We start from the raw sequence: 20,289 nt of genomic DNA, 5'->3' as shown, positions 1-20,289 counted from the left end.
TGTAGAAGTTGGACCGCTCAAATTCAAAAAATTTCACCCCCATTCTCTAAACAATGATAAAAGGATGGTTTTGCATTAGATTGTTTGTTAATCAACATTCACATTTTATATATATATATAATCTGAATGTTGATTAACAAACAAGCTAATCCAAAACTATCTTTTTATCATTGTTTAGAGGATATATAAAATCTGAGTGTTGATTAATAACACAAAACTATTTTTTTATATATAAAGTCTGAATGTTAATTAATAAACAAGCTAATCCAAAACTATCTTTTTATCATTGTTTAGAAGATAGGGGTGAAATTTTTTGAATTTGAAGGGTCGAACTTCTACGTATTGGATTGATATTTGACTAATAAGATTTGTTATACCCTGTTAGAAATTCAAATTTTCCCTTTTTACTAGTTTGACCACCTTTTGAAAAAACAAAAATTGTTTTTTATTTTTATTTTTATTTTTAAGGTGGCTCTTCTAGATGTGCCTTGGTTGGGGGTTGAATCGGTCCTATACAAAAACAACCAAACAAACCCCAAGTATTTTGTTGAATGTGGTTCCTTAGTCGACAGCCACAATATTGGAGGGTCAATAATTCCAGCCCCGTATTATATAAGGAGGGTTGTCTTTAACTATTTATTATATTATATATTATATATAAATCAAAAAGCTGAATGACAACGGCTTTTTGCTAGGCCTCCGAAAACAAAAGCATTATTCATGTCACTGTATATTATAATTTTTAAATTTATTTTTTTTAAAAAAAAAGAAAACTAAATTGCGACGACCTTTTGCGGTGCCTCCGGAATCATAAGCACTATTTACTGTAGCCCTACAATTACATGAGAATGGTAACTTCTGCCCTCGCGTTTCCCTTTTAATTCTTGATATTTTGTTGTTCTACGTCTCGGTTGTCAAAATTTATTTTCGATATATTTTAGCCTCCACGTCATTAAAAAAAAAGAATATTTAGTTTATTATATTCTAACCATAAAAATAATAATTAAACTTAGTGTTAATAAGTTTATCTTGGATAGAAAAATGGATTGAAGTACATATAACATCTTTTTAGATCTTATATGATTTTTAAGTCTTAGAGTGTTTTCAATGTCTTCTACTATTTAAAATGAATTAATTTATAGTTTTAATTTGTTTTAGAGGTATTTTATGTTAAAAATAGCTAAAAATTAACATTTAAAAATAAAAATCTCATCACTAATTTTTTTAACTATTATAAATAATTGAGAAATTATTGCAATAAATAAAGATAAAAATCTCATCACTAATTTTTCAACTATCATAGATGATCAAGAAATTATTGCAATAAATAATCTGTATGCTACAATTGTTTTTATGTGTAGGCACATGGGGTGGACTAGACCGGTATCCGCCTACATTTTCTTTTTTTAAGGCTAGGTTTGCTATACCCATGATTTTTTTTCTTAATTGAAAATGAATTTAAATTAATAATTGCAATGCTATATTTAATGAACCATATGATTATATCATACTTTTTAAATGAGATTAGACATTTTATACTTATATTTGCAAGCACTTTTTTTTTTTTTTACAGTTATACATGTGTAGTATGCAAAAAATTATACAAAAAAAGCACATTAATATTCAATGAGAATTAAATAATTTTTTAATTGTTAATTTTCATAAATTAATTATTCTGTGTAATTTATAATGTAATGGAAAAATACAATGGAATGTAATGAGTTGTTGCATTACATTTCATTATTTGGTTACAAACACTCTTAGTAATATGATGAAAAACTTGTACAATCTTTTTCATTCTAGTCCCTATATTTTTGAAAAAATATTTTAGTCTATAAATCTTACTTTTATGTATTTTTAAAAATTATAATTTAGTTCTTATAATAAAAAAAAACTTCTTATAATTAGTTCTTCATATGATTACTCTGGATGAAGTAATTGTTCATTGCATAGTCTTTATTGCTTGTAATGTTATAAATCATCATCATTACAATGATATATTACAATATAATTTTAAATATTACCAATCTAATATATCATTATATTATATTATAAGATTCATTATATCTAATCATAAATGCTGTTAGGATATCATTTGGCTTATACTTTTTATTTGGGTGTGCCTTACGTATTTTGAAAGTATAGTTATAATTAATTTTTAAAGTATTTTTTTATTATAAAATATATTAAAATAGTATTTTTTTTAATAAATTATTTTGATATCAATACATTAAAATAATTTAAAAATATTAATTTAAATAAAAATAAAAAAATTTAAATTTTAAATTTTTTTAAAAATATTTTTAAAACTAATATTAATGCTGTAGATTTACTGTATCTTTTTTATAAAGGAAAAAATCACCGATGCGTGCTTAGCATTTGAATCGATGCAAAATATTAAGTTTCCTAATTGGGTGTTGTGTTATTCTAGAAATGTTAATATATTAAATGAAATCTTATTTGATTTGGAAATTTCTTTAATTGGTTGTAATGAATTTTATTATTAAAAAAATTGAGTTTATTTAAGATTTTTAATAAATTCTCAATAATTATCCGAAATGCCTTTGTTGGCCTAACCCTGACTGAAATGATTTTCGTCCCTGCGGCGCAAACAAAAATTTATAAAATTAAAATATTTTTTTATTTAAAACTAATTGTTTTTTAAAGGAATATAATGCTCCATGGCATGCTTCTTTTCAATTATTTTTTTTTAATAAAAAAAAGAAGTCAACATCTTACCATTTTTAACCATTCGTTAATTTTAAATAATAATTAAAAAAAGCAAGAAGGAAAACCAGAAACCAGGAATTGCTCACTCTCTCCTCTCTCTCTGTGGGATATGGTTTTTTAGTTTAAATTTGGTGACTTTGAGCTCTCAAAAGATACACGCAGAGCGAGAGAGAGGGAGAGAGAGGACTGAAGCGGGTGTCTAAAACAGCAGAAGACATCTGCGTTCTGTATTGGTGTCCGAAAAAGAAAAAAGAAGAAGAACAACTTGAAAGAGAAAAACAAGATATGGGCACCACTGCTAATCAAGATCAAGCAATCAAACAATTTCAGTCCATAATGGACCACAGTCAGCTCTCAAACCCATTTCACATTCTTTTTAGATCTTTCTTTTTATTTTTTCCCGTGAAAATTTGATCTAAAATTACTAACAAAGAGCTTTTTTTTTTTTTTGCAGTAGATGAGTCAATGAAGAACACATATCAGGTTAGTTTCTCTTGGAACTTTGTTGATCTGATTTATTTTTGACTGATTCTTATAGTTGTTGAACTATCTGGATTAGTTGACTGTTTGTTTTACTAAAAATAGATTTTTTTATTTATTTTTTCAATCAAACATAAACAAGATAACCATACATATACAGTTCCGCTTCGTTTGGATTCGATCTGGGTTTGTTATGATTTGCAGTGTTCTCTTTGTTACTGCCTTCGCATGTTACATGGTCTGATTTATTTGTAAAAAGATTGGTGTTTGCTGTATTGTGAAGTTCTTTAGTGTACGAAGCAATTTATTTTGCTATTGGATGCTATTCGTTGATCTCCTTTATGCTTTTCTGGTTCAGAAGATAATGCCAACGCATGTTCATTGCACTGAAATTTGCTGGATCTTTATACCAGTTGTTGATACTGGAATAGGCTCTAATGATTTTACTGTACTTCCATGAAAATTTTATTTTTCTTTTCTTTTCTTTGGCGGAGAAAAAGTTTGGAGCCGTTTTTTTTATTAAATTTTGAACTGAATTTGATGAAATATCCTGGACAGGACCATAAGATATTAGGATTTCATGATCTTTATGTTTGAAATATACAACTTTTTTTTGTAAACTTATTTTATTCGAGTAGCAAAAACCTATGGTATTTACTGCATGTTGCCTATAGTCGTCAGATGCTTGAATGACCTCGTTTCATCATTCTCTCTCAAAATAGGTGTATTGAATTGTATGAATTCAACTACCTTTTCCTTTTGGTAAATTTGATGAAGAAGGAATTGTCTTGACTCTTTCAAGTGAATGGAATGACAAATAGTTCCAAAAGATATGGCAGCATCAGAAACTAGCATAAAGTTCATAATTTGGGATGGAAATGATCTCAAAATAGGACAATCATCTAGAGGGTTACAATTTCCTTCCAAGTCTGGATTACATGAGTGATGAGAGCATTTCTGTGGCTAGTTGCACAGTTCTTCATTCAAGATTTCCTACATTGTAGGAGGATTACAAGGAAACGACAAAAGAAAGTTTGAGGAATACTTGATGTCATTTTCGATTATTTCTATATCTTCATTATCCTTTTGCATTTGCGGTTTCCCCTTCCAATATTTGTTGTATCAAGAAAAGGTATTCTAATAAACAAATGTTCTACTTTAATCTTGTCCTATGATCTGCAGAATATGCACCAGGGCTATCCAACAGAAACTTTGGTGCGGTTTCTCAAAGCAAGGGACTGGAATGTTGCCAAGGCTCATAAAATGGTTAGATCCATTTACTTACAGAGAAGAATGTGATTTAATTAACTAGTCCCTAGGAATTAAATATCCTCTTCATAGTCATTTGTCTTTGGGCCTCATTCCTGATGTGGTTGCTTTATTGTTCCAGCTGGTTGATTGTTTAGAATGGAGGATACAAAACAAGATCGATGACATGTTAGCGGTGAGTTTTCTTTTTCCTATAATTCTTCGGATGGTTGCTATTTGATCTTTACAATGCAAAACCTGATTTTCTCTGGTTCATCTTGACATGATTAAAAAATCTGATCATGTTCTACTTGGGTTCTACATTTAGATATGTAGATTTTTTTCCTGATCCGTTTTAACATAGTTAGTGTATCTTAGAAGGAAAACAGGTACAATGATCCACAACCTTAAAAATAAATGAAGCAAATGAAGGAGAACCCTCTACATGTGGTAAAACTAGAAGGAGAACCCTCCACAAAGCTTCCCTGTTTTACCTATATGCTCATGCAAGATGATGCTTTCATGTGGAATGAGATGCTGAATAAAAATGTCTGTCTCTGGACTTTGAAGGATAGCTGTTGCTCAAACTGCCCTCTCTTCTTTGAAGTAGACCAGCTGGTTATGCATTTCTTTGTAGCTTGCTGCCTTCTGCATTTCTCAGCAACGTCAGGATGTAAACTCTACCACACAAACTGGAATATAAACCTCCCAAGTGAAAATTAATGTCAGATACTTGAACATGCTGCAATGTTCCAAACTGTTCTGTTATTAAGAATTGACTGAAAAAAGATATGCCTCGTGTATTTTGTGTACGGTTCCTTAAATCCTGCACAATATTTTGTTTTTGGAGCAGAAATTGCGTGCCCAGTTCTTTTCTAAATATATAAAATATATATTGCAAACTTATGTTGTAGATACTTGTATGACCTTCAGTGCTTCCGTCCAAACGTGTGCTGTAGATACTTGACCTCCTGTACTTCTCTTCAAAATCTATGTAACAATTGCGTAGCTTGCATATGTGATAACACCATTTTTGTATAAGATTGCAAACAGGACTGGTTAATTTTCTAGCAGTTTATGATGGTTCATAGCACATTAGTGAAACAGCTGTGCATTCCATCTGTTGGGCATCTTTCATATTATTATTGATTTGATTATTTCTGTCTCAGAAACCAATAATTCCTACCAATTTGTATAGAGCAGTTCGAGATTCTCAACTTTTAGGATTATCAGGCTACTCTAAAGAGGTATGAATTGATTTTTCCAAGTTCAGTCTTGCCATCCAACAGATATCATTGCTGTAGCCAGCTTGCTGAAGAGGAAGGGGAGGGAGAGGGGGGGCGCTGGTGATTGAAATCCATTTTTCTATAACAATTTGAAAATTCTGCTTCTTTATGATTTACCTTGTTTTTTTTCTGATGCAATCCCCCATAAGATCATATAGCTGCAAATATTTCTGAGAATTTTTTAACGTAGTGTTTTCCCCTTTTATGCTGATCTTTCAGGGTCTTCCTATCATTACCATTGGTGCTGGGCTCAGTACATTTGATAAAGCTTCTGTAAGGATCTTTCATTTTATTACATCTTTATTTAAATATGAAGGTTAATAATTTGCGTTGTGCAGTGGTGATAATATTGACTTGTATCTGATTCTGTTTCTTCTTGCTGGTCCTCTTTTTGTTTCTTTTAAAGCAGTATATTTGAACACTGCTATGTGCACATGTTTTTTTTTGTATGCAATTTACTGTTCGGTTGTATTCACTTCAGCACTGCCTTTGATTGCTTTTAGGTACATTACTATGTGCAGTCACACATCCAAATAAATGAATATAGAGATCGTGTGATATTGGTGGGTTTAGTCTCTTCTGTGTTTATGACAAATAATTATCATTTTTTCTTGTTGCATAGCTGAATTTGGTTAGTTTTTCTTTTAGCCAACTGCAACCAAGAAGTATGGACGACATATCAGCACCTGTCTGAAGGTTTTAGATATGACTGGCTTAAAGTTTTCAGCATTGAATCATTTAAAGGTATCTTTTATGTTAAGTGTACTTTTAATTTGTCATTGATTTCAACTACACAGCTCTCCTTATTTATCCTTGCATGAATTTGCTGCATTTATTTATACAGGTGCGTTCATTGTACTGTATTACTTTCATGTTATGCAATTCTATGTAGAATCATTTAAAGGCATCTTATACTCGTTTATTGTGCTGTTTACCAGCAGTTTAACATGAAGAGTGTTCTCTAAATGGTAATTTGAAGCTTTGAAAATTTTCAGAAAGGGAATAGGATATGTAATTGTAGCTACTTGTGAGTGGAATTGTCACACAATCATGGCAAACTTTTAAGTTGAACAATGTTCGCCAGTTTTTGTTTTCAGCTGGTGATATGCACTTAATCTGCACTATTATTTTTATGTAGATGCATCTGCAGTTTTGTGGTTCCTTTTGTTTTATGTTTCTCAAAAGAGCTTGTCTAGGTAGAAGGTTTTGCCTTGTTCTCATGTTTTATCGACTAATTAGCTTATTTACTCTTGGGAGTCTCCTGAAACTCACAAGTTCTGATATATATATATATTTTTTAATCTTCTATTGCAGCTATTGACTACCATATCCACAATTGATGACTTGAATTATCCAGAAAAAACAGAAACATACTATATTGTCAATGCCCCATATATATTTTCAGCTTGTTGGAAGGTTTGTGTTTGCTTTTTTTCTAGTCTTGAAGAATTTTAGAATAGTTGTCTCAGGAATATGATACGCTTACCCTCTTCAGCAGCTTAAAACATTTTGGAATACATTGGCAGGTTGTGAAGCCTCTCTTACAAGAAAGGACAAGGAAGAAAATTCAGGTGCTACAAGGTTGTGGAAGAGATGAATTGTTAAAGGTAAGGTGGTGTAACAAAGCATTGTTTCTGAACTTTCTTCTAAGCTTGCATTTCATTTCTAATATCAGCAATGGCTTTTATCTTCTAATGCACCTTTACTCCTGCCCCTTAACCCTTTGGTATAGCTTCCTGATAGAGGACCGGTACTTTAAAAGACAAAAGCATGTTACTGAGAATGAGAGTATTCATAGTAGCTCCTCCCTCATTGCCCTCCCTTCATTTTGCATTTTATATGGCAAATAGGAATTGGGACTCTAGTTACTGGATGATGGCCTTGAATTTTAATCACTCTTATGGGCTGTGTGATTGTTTTATGTTGTGTTTCTGCAAGGCAAAGCCAACTGAGTTGCATTTCTTCTGGTGTATTTTCCACTTATTGAAGAATGCCAATCTCATATACCTCCTCCATGACACAAGTAACTAAAGATGTCTGATCAGGTTGATTTATCACTTGCATGCAGATTATGGATTATTCTTCCCTGCCACATTTTTGTAGAAAAGAAGGCTCTGGTTCATCCAAGAACACTGAGGATGGAAGCAATTGTTTCTCCCCAGACCATGCTTTCCACCAACAGCTATACAGTTATATCAAGCAGCAAGCTGAACTTCTGGATTCAATTTCACCAATCAAACAGGGGTCAGTCCATGTGGGTTTCCCTGACCCAGACCCCGAAGATGCCAAGATTGCTAAAACAATAGAATCTGAGTTCCACAGGCTCAGGAATCTGAATGGGCTATCTAACTCATTAAATGGCCTTAAAGTTGATGGTAACTAACAGATGGAGAAGGGGCAGCTTTGACTCGTTGCATATTCATGCCTGCCTACTTTGAAAGCAGGATTGTGTAATTCAGGTAGTATGTCATTGCTTGTATCAAGCTCGATGCAGGTTTTGATAAAAAGACGAAACTAATCTGTAGACTGACAAAACCACCGTCGAGTGGATAATTATATTCCAGTTTCAAATATCAGGAAGCACTTTTATTGCTTCACACACTGAGGTTTCCATTCTGATACTTCACTTTCTTATCTTTGCTGTCAAAAAATGCTTTTGTTCTTTTTGTTAATTTTGATATGTTATATTAAAAATAATTTTTTTTAAAAAAAAATATTTTGATTCTGAAAAACTCTAATGAAGAATCATTGTTCTCTCAAAAATATTATTTTTAATAAACTTTAAAAAATAAAAAATTAGCCATTATAATAAATGTTGTGGGGAAATGATTACATATAAGAAGATATTTTATTGTGGAGTGTAATAGGAGTTTAACTTTTAATTTTTTATCTTTTTACAAGTGAATAAATATTTTTTTTGACTTTCTTGCCCAAGGGTATTTAGGTTTTTTCAAGTACAAGCAAATAATGTTTAGTTTCAGAAAAAATAAAAGAAAACTTTATTTTTGGGGGGTATTTTGGTATTTTGCTATGGGTATTTTGAGTAATTAAGAGGATCATGGGGGTTTTAGTATTTTCATGTACTATTTTTTATTTTTTATTCTAAAAGCTACTAAAGTATGTTTCGCATATCCTAATAAGTGAGTTGTGCCTGTGCTATTAAGGAGAGGTGTGAAATACTTCTTGGTGGTCAAATTTAGCTAACCATCGTATCACTAAATGCACGGTCGTGTTCTCTTCCACATTGAGTGGTGCATGTAGACATATTATAGTTGGATTGCCGTCGGTAATCAATTGTTTTTGTTTTTTTTCTTTTCTCTCCCTACAGCTAAAATGCACAATTATTCTCTTTTTGTTTATTGTTTGTTTGAGTCTAACAACCATGTTTAATGCCAAATCTAGGCTCGCTCGGGTCTGGCATGGTTGCCAAACTAAAACACGTTGGTCTGGCAAGACTGCCAAACCAATGCGGCTAGGTTTACCAGGCTCAATTGCCGTAGGTCTGTATATTGTTAGACCCAAGCAACATGCCAGACCTAACTAAACTTGGGTTAGATATGGTTATCAGACTCAAGAATCTTAGGTCAGACATGGTTGTTAAACTTAAGGACCTTTATTATTATTGTTGTTGTTGTTATGAACTTGGGTCAGACATACTTGTTAAACCTAAGTAATGTGAATTTAAAAATTATTTATAAATAAAATATAAATAATTTATAAACAATAAATCATCATAAAAATCTAATTTAACGTTTTAAATCTAAAAATTCAAATCATATTTTTCCATGAAAATAGTTTAATTTTTATGTTTATAAATTTGTTATTTATTTAATAAAAATTCTATCTTTTATTTTTAACTGTATATGTTTTTAAGTCACTGCTTGGATTTGACTTGATTCAAGTGTTTGAGTCTAATAACTATGCTTAAACTTAAGTGATTTGGGTCTAACGGTTATACTAAATCCAAACATCTTGGGTCTGGAGATCATGCTATACCCATGACTTGAGTCTAGAAGCTTACGCTTAGGTCTTATCTTAAAAAAAAAAAACTTCTTTTGTGACATAAATCTACATAAAAGGTTCAGGCAAATATTATAAAAAGTTAAAAAAATCATATAAATTTTATAATGAAACTAAATATATATAGTCCAATATTGTTAAAAAAATATATAAAATAATGTTGTTGATGGTGAGAAATCACAAACAACCACCTATTAAATAAATAATTTTTTGCAATGAGTTTAAATAAAGAAAATATAAAAAAATATAAATTAAAAAAAATAGAATTTTTATTGAAACAATAACAAATTCATAAATATAAAAAATAAACTATTTCAATAGGAAGATGTGATTTAAATTTTTAAATCTTAAATATTAAATTAGATTTTTGTAATGATTTGTTGTTTATAAATAATTTCTAAACTTGAATTTCTATTTAAGATACTTGAATGGAAGTTTAAATTATTGTTTTATAAAAAATAAAAAAAGTTAATTAGAATTTTTATTTAGAATGCTTCAAAATAATTTAAATGATTTTTTTATAAAAAAATAATTAGAATTTTTGTTTATAGTATTTAAATGATATATTAAATGTTTTTTATAAAAAAATTAATTATAACATCTGTTGTTACTTTATGAATAATAAAAATATTCTTTTATAAAAAAATTAATTAAATATAACAACTAGATTCAAGTTGTGTAGACATGACATGATTGCCAAAACCAGAACCAGTGTTCCAAAGTTTCCAAACCGAGGCAGAGGCCTGCCAAAATTACTAAACCCAGGCGCGCCTCCGATCGTGTTTTTTTCAAGAAAGCAACACGTTTTAATGGTTTACTCTGTTGTTAGTAACAGCGCATGTTAGAGTTTTTTTCTTTCCTGTTCTAAGTAGATAGTTTTTTTTTTTAATTATTATTTGTCATAAAGATGTGAGATAAACAATATCTTTATCGTTAATAATGTAGGAGATAAAAGATTTCCTTACCTGTTTTTTATTCTCAATATTTATCATTTTTTAATTAGTTCTATGTTAAATAAACTCAAATCTTTTCTTAGTAAAATTATTTCCAAATTTAAATGTCCTCATAAAAATAAAAATAAAATAAAATAAAAGAGTGCTCATTCGAAGCTGAAGGACCTTGTATTGATCATATGCACATTTCAACATGAACATCCAAGTTTGGGAATCGAGAAGATGAAGGAAATTAATTCACACGTCTGTACACATCTGGTCCTGCGGGGTTCAGGCTGAATTCCTTCGCCCCTGAAATAGATATTACAAGCATTGGATACAAGAAAGGGGAAACTAGCCACACACTGGATTTTGAAGTTCTATCACAGCTGTCTGTAGCACTTGTAAGCAACAGCAACCGACACTACAGCACAAACAACAGCAAGAGCTGCGTATGTATCCTCACGCTCCCAGCTCTCAAACCAAGTTGGCATAGCACAAACCTTCCGTGCAGATGATCCCTTACTGCTGTTGATCCGGGATAGTGGTTTCTTGTTGCTCTTCTTCTTTTCAGGTGTCACCTTGGCTGTCCTCTCATTGGCATCTACAATATCCTTCTCTGGTAAGACAGGGTTTTGGCAACAGGATGAACTTCCATTTTGCTGACAACAGCCTGTAGAAACAACATCAGACCTACTCGAGCTAGTGTTTGATTTGTCTACCGGTCTTTGTGTAATCTCTTTACTGTTTTCTATAGTCCCGCCATTCTGTTGGAGCCTAAGTTCGTGGGATTTAATCTGTTCTTCTTCTGATAAACCCATCTGGCCCCTGAAAGTGAGCAAGCAAATGCTCCATTAAAGTCTGCAAGGCATGCTTAAATCACGTCCTAAACAAAATCTGTAAAATTACTAGACACCTAGCATTCATGGTCGCACATCTTGAACTTGGTGAACAACCACTATTTTCAATTCCCCAGTTTCATCATTGTGACACCTAAGGAATCAAGGGAACTTCCTCCACAATCCTACTGTACAGCTAGCATCTATATCACAAAATCCCCGCCAAGGCAACCAACCAAAGTTTTTGGTGAACAAAAATTAGTGCAGGAAACTAAAAACTACCTCGGCCATCATTCATAGCTTTATAAAACTAGAGATTATAAATTAAGAATACCTCCACAGCCGGTCTACAATCTCACCCTTCCCAATATGCTGCTCGAGTAATATTTGTATGTCATCTGGTGTGACATACCCGTACCTGTCAGCATTTTAAAACACATACCCGAAAAGATTTGGTTATCTAGAAATATGTTTTGGTACTACAACTACCAAAATAATAAAGTATTTATTCCAAAAGGAGGATCATGAATGAAAGGGGGGGAAACACAGCTTCCCTGCTTACCAGTGTCCAGTGACAGCTCCTTTGAAACTTGATCCAAATATAATGACATTTCCTGCATATTTATGCCCTCCAATGTGTGAGCACGGGCTGACGGATACTTTACCTTGGAGACCATGTAATTCTATCTCCTCTTTGAATTTACTAACCAAAACAGGTCCACAAAAACCACAGCGACGATCTCGGGACCCATGAGAACATACAAAAACATAAGAACCCTTTAATTTTTCAGGAGTTCCAGGCAACCATTCACCATCCTTCACAAGCACTTCCTCAACAAAGGTGTCGACATCAAAATGCGTCAATCTCCTGCATCATTTGATAAGGATATCAGTGTTTAAGTAGAGAAGTACAAGAGCATCTAGAGCCACGTAAAAGAGCCACTGGTTGACCTGTATCTGATCATATCTGGGAAGATTAACACATCTCCATTTGATGTCTCAGTTCCATCATGCCCCTCACATATTGTTAAGCGGGTCTACAAGACAAAAGCAGGAAAACCTTGGAAAGTAAGAAGCTTAACAGTTGATTTCCTTAACTTGCTTTTGCAAAGGACACAAGGCTAGAAGTTCGCTTTAAGTAAACAAATACATGGAAATGTGCACCCACATGCAAGTTTTTACATCTCTCTAGGAATTATTTTTTTTGTAAAAAAAAAATAGCACACGAGAAAAAAAATTGCAAAGTAGCACAGTTGAAAAAAATTGGAAAATAGCACGCCTCAAGTTGTTGCACTACTTCCAATAGCACAACCTTTGAAATTTCAAAATTTTCAATGGGTTGCACTGAAATTGAATTGTGCTACTCTCAGGAGTGCATCTTGGTTATGGCCTATTAAATTTTAATTGGTTATGCTACTCTCAGTAGCGCAACCAAGTAGTGCAACAATTTTGCTATTTCCCCAATTTTTTTCTTAGTAGTGCTAGCTTGTAAATTATTTTTGCTAGTTGGCTAGTTGTGCTATTTAAAAAAAACTCATTATACAGCAAACTATGATATGACAGTTGACAGCAAGGGCTAGTGAAAAAGTCATGTCAATATAAATCAATGATATATGTCCACTCTTCAATGGAACTTCCATGATTTTCTTTTCCTATGCAGAACAAGAATGTTAACCATCCATATAGCCAAGGGTTCCTACAGCCAAAAATGGAACCCCTTTATGATTTACAATACAAAGCACCAAACCATTTGTCTTCCAGTCCAGGTCTACCTAAATTATAGATGTAGAACAGCATAAAATTTAGAAAACCAAGGAACCTGGGGATACTGTTTAGATATCTCAGAAACTTCACAATTACAGCTGTTTGATATGATGAAAAAGCCATGTGAATTTGTCTACAATGCTTATGCTTTTGTCATTTTACCTATCTGGATCATATAAATAACAGGCAGATTCTCAAGATTGCAATTTGACAACAATAAAAATATAGAGATAAAACAAAATGGCCAGAAACAGATTGACTGATAGAGTACAGCATTATCATAAGCATCTAGCAATCTAAGTTTTTAATTATATAGTCCAGGGAGGCAACTCAAGAACCAAAAGCATCATTTCCTTCTAAAGCCATACCTTTCAACTATGAAAACATAGATCGATCTTCAAACAGAGCTATCTAACATAGTTATAGGCATCATAACATTGTTATATGCGCCATCCAGATCATGATTGACTTTCCACGGAAGTACCCAAAGTACTGTCGATCATCCCCCAATGTCTCCAAAGCACTAAAATCAACTCACAGCCCCCATTTACAACTTTACCCGCAATGGGTATCCTTTACATTACTTCAATAACAAAACCAATGCACAAGGCATGATGGCACACCAAACGTACACTTTGAAAAACTGAACCACCATACACTAAAATTCATATAATTGATCATATGTACTACTCCAAACTACCACCAAACACAGCCAGTCCATAAACCACCCAGAGCACAAGTCAATTAAATACCAGAACGACCAACCACTATGAAATTATATCAATAGGAGGCCAAAGCACAGCATAAATCATCATCAAATCAATCTAGTCAATGGATAAAAAGAAAACCTTCAAACTTCTAAAATACCAACCAACTCAAAGGAGACTTTTTTGATCCCCTAAAATTAACATATCAGCCATCCTCCTCATTTGAAGTCAAACCAACATTTCTCTTCACTCATAGACAATCCTCTAACTGCAAATAACCTCATCTGAAATCATTAACACTAGAACCGACCGCATCAACCTGAAGCAAGAATGACACCAAATAACAAACCTTCAATCTAATGGCATTCTGACAAACCCACACCTAAAACCTCAGTCCAGTGAAGCTTAAATTGCAGATCTCCAAATCCCTAAAGCACCTATTACCTTCACCGACCTCAATTCAGTTCACTCAAAGCAAACCCAACCCTACAAGAATTCATAGACATCCAAACATCCACCACCAAAACAGTCCTCAAAATTTAAATGAGCTGTGGTTGGTCCCCAAACATAATCGAATTCAACAACACTAAAAATTAAAACCTAATGCATCAACTTGAAGCAAAAATACCAACAAACACCTCACCTTCAAATTAGCCATAGATTGAAAAATCCACAAGAAACAGAATCACTCCAGTCTACTAATCCAAACCAAACCTATCATTTTGAAGTAACAATACCACAAAATCACGCACTTTCAATAATCGAACCAATCCAAAAACCACCAAAAATCCCACTTCAATGTATGTTCAATTCACTGAAACTAAATCAACCATATCACGTTGAAGCTAACTAAAATAGCCCCTAATCAGAGACGTTCAAGTCAGCCATAATCTGAACCAATTCACAAACCAGCCCACTTCAATCCACTAAAACTATACTAACCCACATGAAGACCAAAGAGACAACGCAAACAAGAAGACAAAAACCAGTTCAAAAATCCCACAAAACCAAACAACCCACCATCAGAATGAAAGCTAAGAAATCACATTAAAACAAACAAACCCACTTCAGTTTACTCAAAAACAAAAGCAACCCATTTCAAGAATGAAACCGAAAAGCACACCTCGTTCTTCATATCTCCTTTCCTAGCCATGACAGCAGCGAAGAGCAGCCTAGGCAAACGATCAAACTCAGCAGCCTCAATCCTAGGTGGCCAAACAGAAGGGTTCTTGTAACACAAGAAGACGTGGCGGTGATACAACTGTACAGTCCCAGCAAGTGGGCTTTGTCTGAAATCAGGTCTAGTGAACCCAATCTCTGCATCACTGCCGCTGGTCGTAGTAGAATCAGCGAGGAAAACAGAGTCGTTTTGGTAGCTATTGGAAGCACTGCCAAAGAGAGAGCTTGAAGGGTCGGCGAGGAAAGAGGGGTCTAGATGGTCAGAAACTGTGATTGGAGAGGAAGATGATGAGAGGTTGTTGGTGTATGAAAGGGAGTCGTCTCTGTTGCTTGCCATTTTTCGATTGTGTTTTCCACTCCAGATTGGCTTTTCAAGTTTCCAGTGCAAAATAAAACATTTTCAATCCTTTTATTTTCCTCTCCTTTTCTTAATTACTAAGACATTTTTTCCTTTTAGTTATTCAAACGGCGTCTATCATGTCACCATCTTTATTTTATTTTATTTTATTTTCAATGACTGCCTTCGCTGCGAAAGCTTCCAGCATCCAAGCAGGGATTGCTCTTCAATTTTAATTTGTTTAATTTGTGTAGAGACTTTCGATATCATTTTCGTTTTCTGTTTCTGTTCTTCTTCTTTTTCCAGATTTTGAGTTCTTTTTAAAATATTAAAACGTTAGTTATTTTATTTTAATTTTTTGCTTTTTTAAAATATATTTAATCTCAGTAATAATAAGATATTCCTGTTATCATTAATGGTCCCTGTACTTCTGTAGCTTGATTGTTTATATAATAATTATTTTTTAAAGTATTTTTTTATATAAATATATTAAAATAATATTTTTTTAATTTTTAAATAATTCGAAATATATAAAAAAGAATTAATCTTAAATAAAAAGTAATAAAACAATGGTTAGCCCAACACCCCATCTTGAGCCCATAGCATTAGAACCAAGGCCCAGCTTGAATTCTAATCATGATCCATGTCCATTTCCCGGTTCTTAAATCCAACCTAAGTATGAAAATATATGTTAATAGCCTAATAATGCAAATATATGTAAACAAAAATAACTTGATTGTGTTCCTCTTCAGAATATTATCTATTTTCCTTTTTTTCCTGTATTTTTGTGTGTTTGGTTTCATTTGATATATTGTTTGGTTCTTAGATGACTAGATTTTCATATAGATTAAGAATGATAAAAGGGAGGTGTTTATTAAAAGAAACTTAAATGAGTTGTTGATTTTGGTAGTGCAGTGACCTCTTTTTTTGTTGTGTTTTAAAAGTATATTTGATTTTGAAAAACATCAATTAATGTTTTTTAATAGTTTTAATGTATTAATGTTATAAATAAAAATAAAAACAATCTAAAAATTATTTTTTATGCAATTTCAAGTAAAAAATACTTTTAAAAAGTATTATACATTTCAATACCACCAAAACACACTTCACGTTACATTGTGAAAGAAAACACTATTGAAATCCACCTTCACAATAAGTGGATTTCAATAGTGTTTTCTCTTCTTTCTTTTCTTATCCTTGAAGAATTTTCTATTTTGATCAATGATTAGTACTTAAAAGTATATTTTTATCAAGATTTTATATCAGAATTTTACGCTTGAGGTATCAATAACGTCTTAACTAAAACATGTTTTTATAATAACAAGTCTAATAATATAAGATACATTTAATTTATGGTTAACGTTCATCTTAAATACAGGCTTGTCACCTAAATCAAATGATTGATTGATGAGTTCAACTACTGAAATTGAGAAGACAAAGAGAGGGTAAAGCTTAGAAAAGATGTGCTGGTTCAGTCCAAATTAGAACATTATTTAGTCATTGGGTCATATATGAAGAAATAGATCTTGGATTTCAATTTGGTTTATATGGCTAAAAAGGTAAGATATAGTTTTAAAACATTCATAGGAATGCAAGACTCATTTTTGCTACTTAGAAGTTCAAATCTTAGCAACACCGTAGAAGTCAGAATCTATTATACAACCCAGATACTGTTTAGTATTTAGCCCATATCTTGAGTTTTAGAAGTCCAAATAACCTTATTTTTTTTTTGTTGGAAAGCAGAGACAATTTTCTAAAACTTTCATGAATCAAGTCCTTCAAATTCTGATGTTAGCAACGACGTTTTACTCAGACAAGAATATAAGGATTGTTACCAAGTTAAAATGTGGTCTCCCACTCAACAATTAGTCAACAAATCAATAGTTTTTACTTTTTCCCTATAAAAGAAGACATTTGTCATGCATTTAGATATCTTGGTTTTCAGATGATGATTATATTCTTGTTCTATCTCTTTTGTAATGCTTAAGTTTTTCATTTATTAATATTTTGTTTATGCCTTACATTTCATTTTATTTACTTAGTTAACTTATATCTTATTTATATTTTAATCTTTTTATTTATGTTTTTCTCTTTGATTATATTTAGTTAAGTTTGTTATGTCAAGGTGAAAAGGTTACACTAATAATGTAAGAATAAGTGTAGTATAAACTCAACATAAACTTTAATATTCGATACTAATATGTTTTATATTTGTCATCTTGTTCACTTTTAATACTTTGCTTCTTAAATAGTTAATCTATATTTATATTATATAACACTTGGTACAATAAATACTTTTGATTGACACTTTCATAGCTCAATCGTATGGTATAACCGGCACCTGTGCTATAAAAGAAACTTGATTTGTTATTAATATAAGTTATAATCATGAAAACCTGATAACATTTACAAGTATTATCATTATTCGAATAAGATAACTAATACAATCATGTTAACAATCTATAATCCGATTGAAACCTCATTTATGTGTGGTTTTCAATTGAGTAATAAAAAGAGTTCATATTATACTTGTTTGAAATACCACTAGTTAATTCTCTAACCTTGACAATTATTTTATCCTTATTTAAATTCTCACATTAATCTTACATCTCAAAATTCTCTTTGTTTCTTCTTTTTCTTATTATTATTATTACTATTACAACTACTACTACTATTATAGTTAACCTTCCCGTAGTTCGACCCCGGTCTTGCCAAATTATTTATTACTTTAACACTCCTACACTTTGAAGAAGACATTCACTTTTTGGTCATGTCAATCACTTAACTTTTTGTTTCAATTTTATCCTCTCAAATTAAGTTGGCTTTGATTTAGGACTGATAATTTATTTCAATTAGTTTGTTACAGGGTTCATATGATGTTAAAAACATTCTCATATCAAATTGATGCCTAATTTGGCAAGATAATGCTCAATTTTATTACTAAAACTTCAAGGATTGGATTTGACTTTGAAACAAAATGCAGACTTTTTTCTTTTACTATTCATAAAGCATGTTTTTAAAAACTTTGGTCCAAAGTTTTTTATTTTTTATTTTTGATGTTTTATTTTAGTTTAATCCAAAACTTTATTTTTTTCATGTTTTAGTTCCAAAGCTTTTAAGATAAGAGAGAAAATCACCAGAGAGAGAGAGAGAGAATTTTCTTCGCCGCACTCCAGCACTAAACAAAATTGCCTTTGGTGTCAATGGGATCCAATGGATGAGAGGAGTTCCATTGAGGTGTTCTAAGAAAAAACAAATCGGGTCTTGGGTTTGTTTTATTAATAAGGGTGAGTTTTCAACTTTTTGAGGAATTAAATAATGTTTTGAGATTAGGTATGAGTTGATTGATATTTGTGAATTTTTTTAAGGTGTTTTCAAGTGAAAATAAGTTATAAATGGCTTTTTTTGTTCCAAATAGTTGCTACTTAATTTTTTGGCAACTTTCTAGCTATCTTATATGGCTAGAGTGCAACCAGCGAATAACATATTATCCATTGTCCATCCATTTTAATAAGAAAAAAATAAGAAGAAGAAGGTTAGACACCGGCTGACTTGACCTTTTTTAAAATGAGGCAAGTGCACTAGCTCACCAAGATCCAAACATTGGACTTTTTTTGTATTTGTGGTTTTTTTAAAAACATATTTTTACATCAACTTTAATAAAAAGATTCTTTAAAATAAACTAATTAAAAATATATTTGATATTATTTTATCAAACACCTTCTAGTTTTTAATTTATTTTTAGTAAGATTTTAGCATTTATTTTATAATACTAGCAAGACTTATTTTGGTACAACACTTTATGATTGTTCCTTTTACTTTATTTGAATCTGATGGCTTTCTTTTACTTCTTGTTGTAATTGTATAATTAAAAAAAATTATCAAAACAAACAAATCTATTAAACCTAACTAAGTTAAACCAAACAAGGTCCATGATTCAAGTTATCGGTTTAGCAGTGAACTTGAGTTGATGTGGGACAACCCAACACATCTTCCTCTAACTATTAAAAAACAATTAAACAAAGAAATTTTGAAGATTTGAATCGATTCAAAATGATATTTATCTCAATATTTTTTAAAAAGTATGAAGAGTGATGTCATGGATTTTTTTAAAAGTTAAATTAGATTTTAATTCAGTATGAATTTATCAAATTGATTAAGTTATTTGAAATTAACTCTATTTTAACCAATTAACCATGACAATGGGCCTAGAGGCTAGCCTGATAAGTCAAGCTAAATTTAATAATTGCCAAATAGTTTACCATGGTAATGCATAAATAATGTATTATTTTTATGTTTTTTTAATACTTTCACATCAAATTATCGTAATATTAGTTTTTTAACAAATTGAACACACTGAGAGGATAAAAAAGTTTTGATTATAAAAATACATTTTTTATTTTTATTTTAAATCATTCATTTTTATTGGTATTCACCTGATTGCTTTTGTTTTTATTAAATAAATAAATAAAACAATAAATATAATTTTTTAAGAGATTAAAAAAGGAGGAATTATACTATAAAATTAATTTGTTTTGATATAATTTCAATTACCTCTTGTTATATTAAAAAAATATTTTCATATACATAAATAAATAAATAAGATTTTGAGGGCTTCCCGCCATACAAGATCAAATATTTTAGTATGCATCTATCTCTCAAATTCTTCACTTATTCTTTAATTAGTTTTAACAACTCTTTTTAATATTTATTGACATATTTAATCCTTGATTAATTTGATTAAATGTAATTTTAAACTCACAGTTA

The 20,289-nt window shown here is 31.3% G+C and overlaps 2 protein-coding genes across 3 annotated transcripts; one reads left to right on the top strand and one right to left on the bottom strand.

Moving 5' to 3' along the window:
- The first annotated feature begins 2,772 nt into the window (after positions 1-2,772).
- LOC105135591 (Sec14p-like phosphatidylinositol transfer family protein) lies at positions 2,773-8,356 on the top strand. 2 transcript variants are annotated; one of them, XM_011040536.1, is made up of 11 exons: positions 2,773-3,076; positions 3,188-3,213; positions 4,393-4,476; positions 4,601-4,654; positions 5,628-5,705; positions 5,964-6,017; positions 6,248-6,307; positions 6,393-6,488; positions 7,059-7,160; positions 7,271-7,351; positions 7,813-8,356. In XM_011040536.1, the coding sequence occupies exons 1-11, from the start codon at positions 3,016-3,018 to the stop codon at positions 8,125-8,127; spliced, it is 1,011 nt and encodes a 336-aa protein (XP_011038838.1). In that variant the 5' UTR covers positions 2,773-3,015; the 3' UTR covers positions 8,128-8,356. The 2 variants fall into 2 exon arrangements, with proteins under 2 accessions (XP_011038838.1, XP_011038837.1); XM_011040535.1 differs by having other exon boundaries at positions 3,185-3,213.
- Positions 8,357-10,865: 2,509 nt separating this feature from the next.
- On the bottom strand, positions 10,866-15,661 carry LOC105135590 (Sucrase/ferredoxin-like family protein). The gene is made up of 5 exons (XM_011040533.1): positions 15,130-15,661; positions 12,487-12,572; positions 12,098-12,403; positions 11,870-11,953; positions 10,866-11,524 (listed from the first exon to the last, which is right to left on the bottom strand). Exons 1-5 carry the CDS (start codon positions 15,520-15,522, stop codon positions 11,080-11,082), a joined length of 1,314 nt encoding a protein of 437 aa, XP_011038835.1. The 5' UTR covers positions 15,523-15,661; the 3' UTR covers positions 10,866-11,079.
- Positions 15,662-20,289: the final 4,628 nt, after the last annotated feature.

Source organism: Populus euphratica, unplaced genomic scaffold, assembly GCF_000495115.2.
Source record: "Populus euphratica unplaced genomic scaffold, PopEup_1.0 scaffold47.1, whole genome shotgun sequence".
In the NCBI taxonomy this organism is placed as follows: domain Eukaryota; kingdom Viridiplantae; phylum Streptophyta; class Magnoliopsida; order Malpighiales; family Salicaceae; genus Populus; species Populus euphratica.
This window is presented reverse-complemented; position numbering and strand designations above follow the sequence as displayed.

Bases quoted from the DNA above. Each gene is read 5' to 3' on its own strand.
- LOC105135591 (XM_011040535.1), top strand. From the start codon at position 3,016: ATGGGCACCACTGCTAATCAAGATCAAGCAATCAAACAATTTCAGTCC. The intron at 3,214-4,392 runs GTTAGTTTCTCT...TATGATCTGCAG, and splicing joins CAATGAAGAACACATATCAG to AATATGCACCAGGGCTATCC. The intron at 6,308-6,392 runs GTGGGTTTAGTC...TTTTTCTTTTAG, and splicing joins ATAGAGATCGTGTGATATTG to CCAACTGCAACCAAGAAGTA.
- LOC105135590 (XM_011040533.1), bottom strand. From the start codon at position 15,522: ATGGCAAGCAACAGAGACGACTCCCTTTCATACACCAACAACCTCTCA. The intron at 12,404-12,486 runs GTCAACCAGTGG...CAAATGATGCAG, and splicing joins CCAGATATGATCAGATACAG to GAGATTGACGCATTTTGATG. The intron at 11,525-11,869 runs GTATTCTTAATT...GCTCACTTTCAG, and splicing joins ATTGTAGACCGGCTGTGGAG to GGGCCAGATGGGTTTATCAG.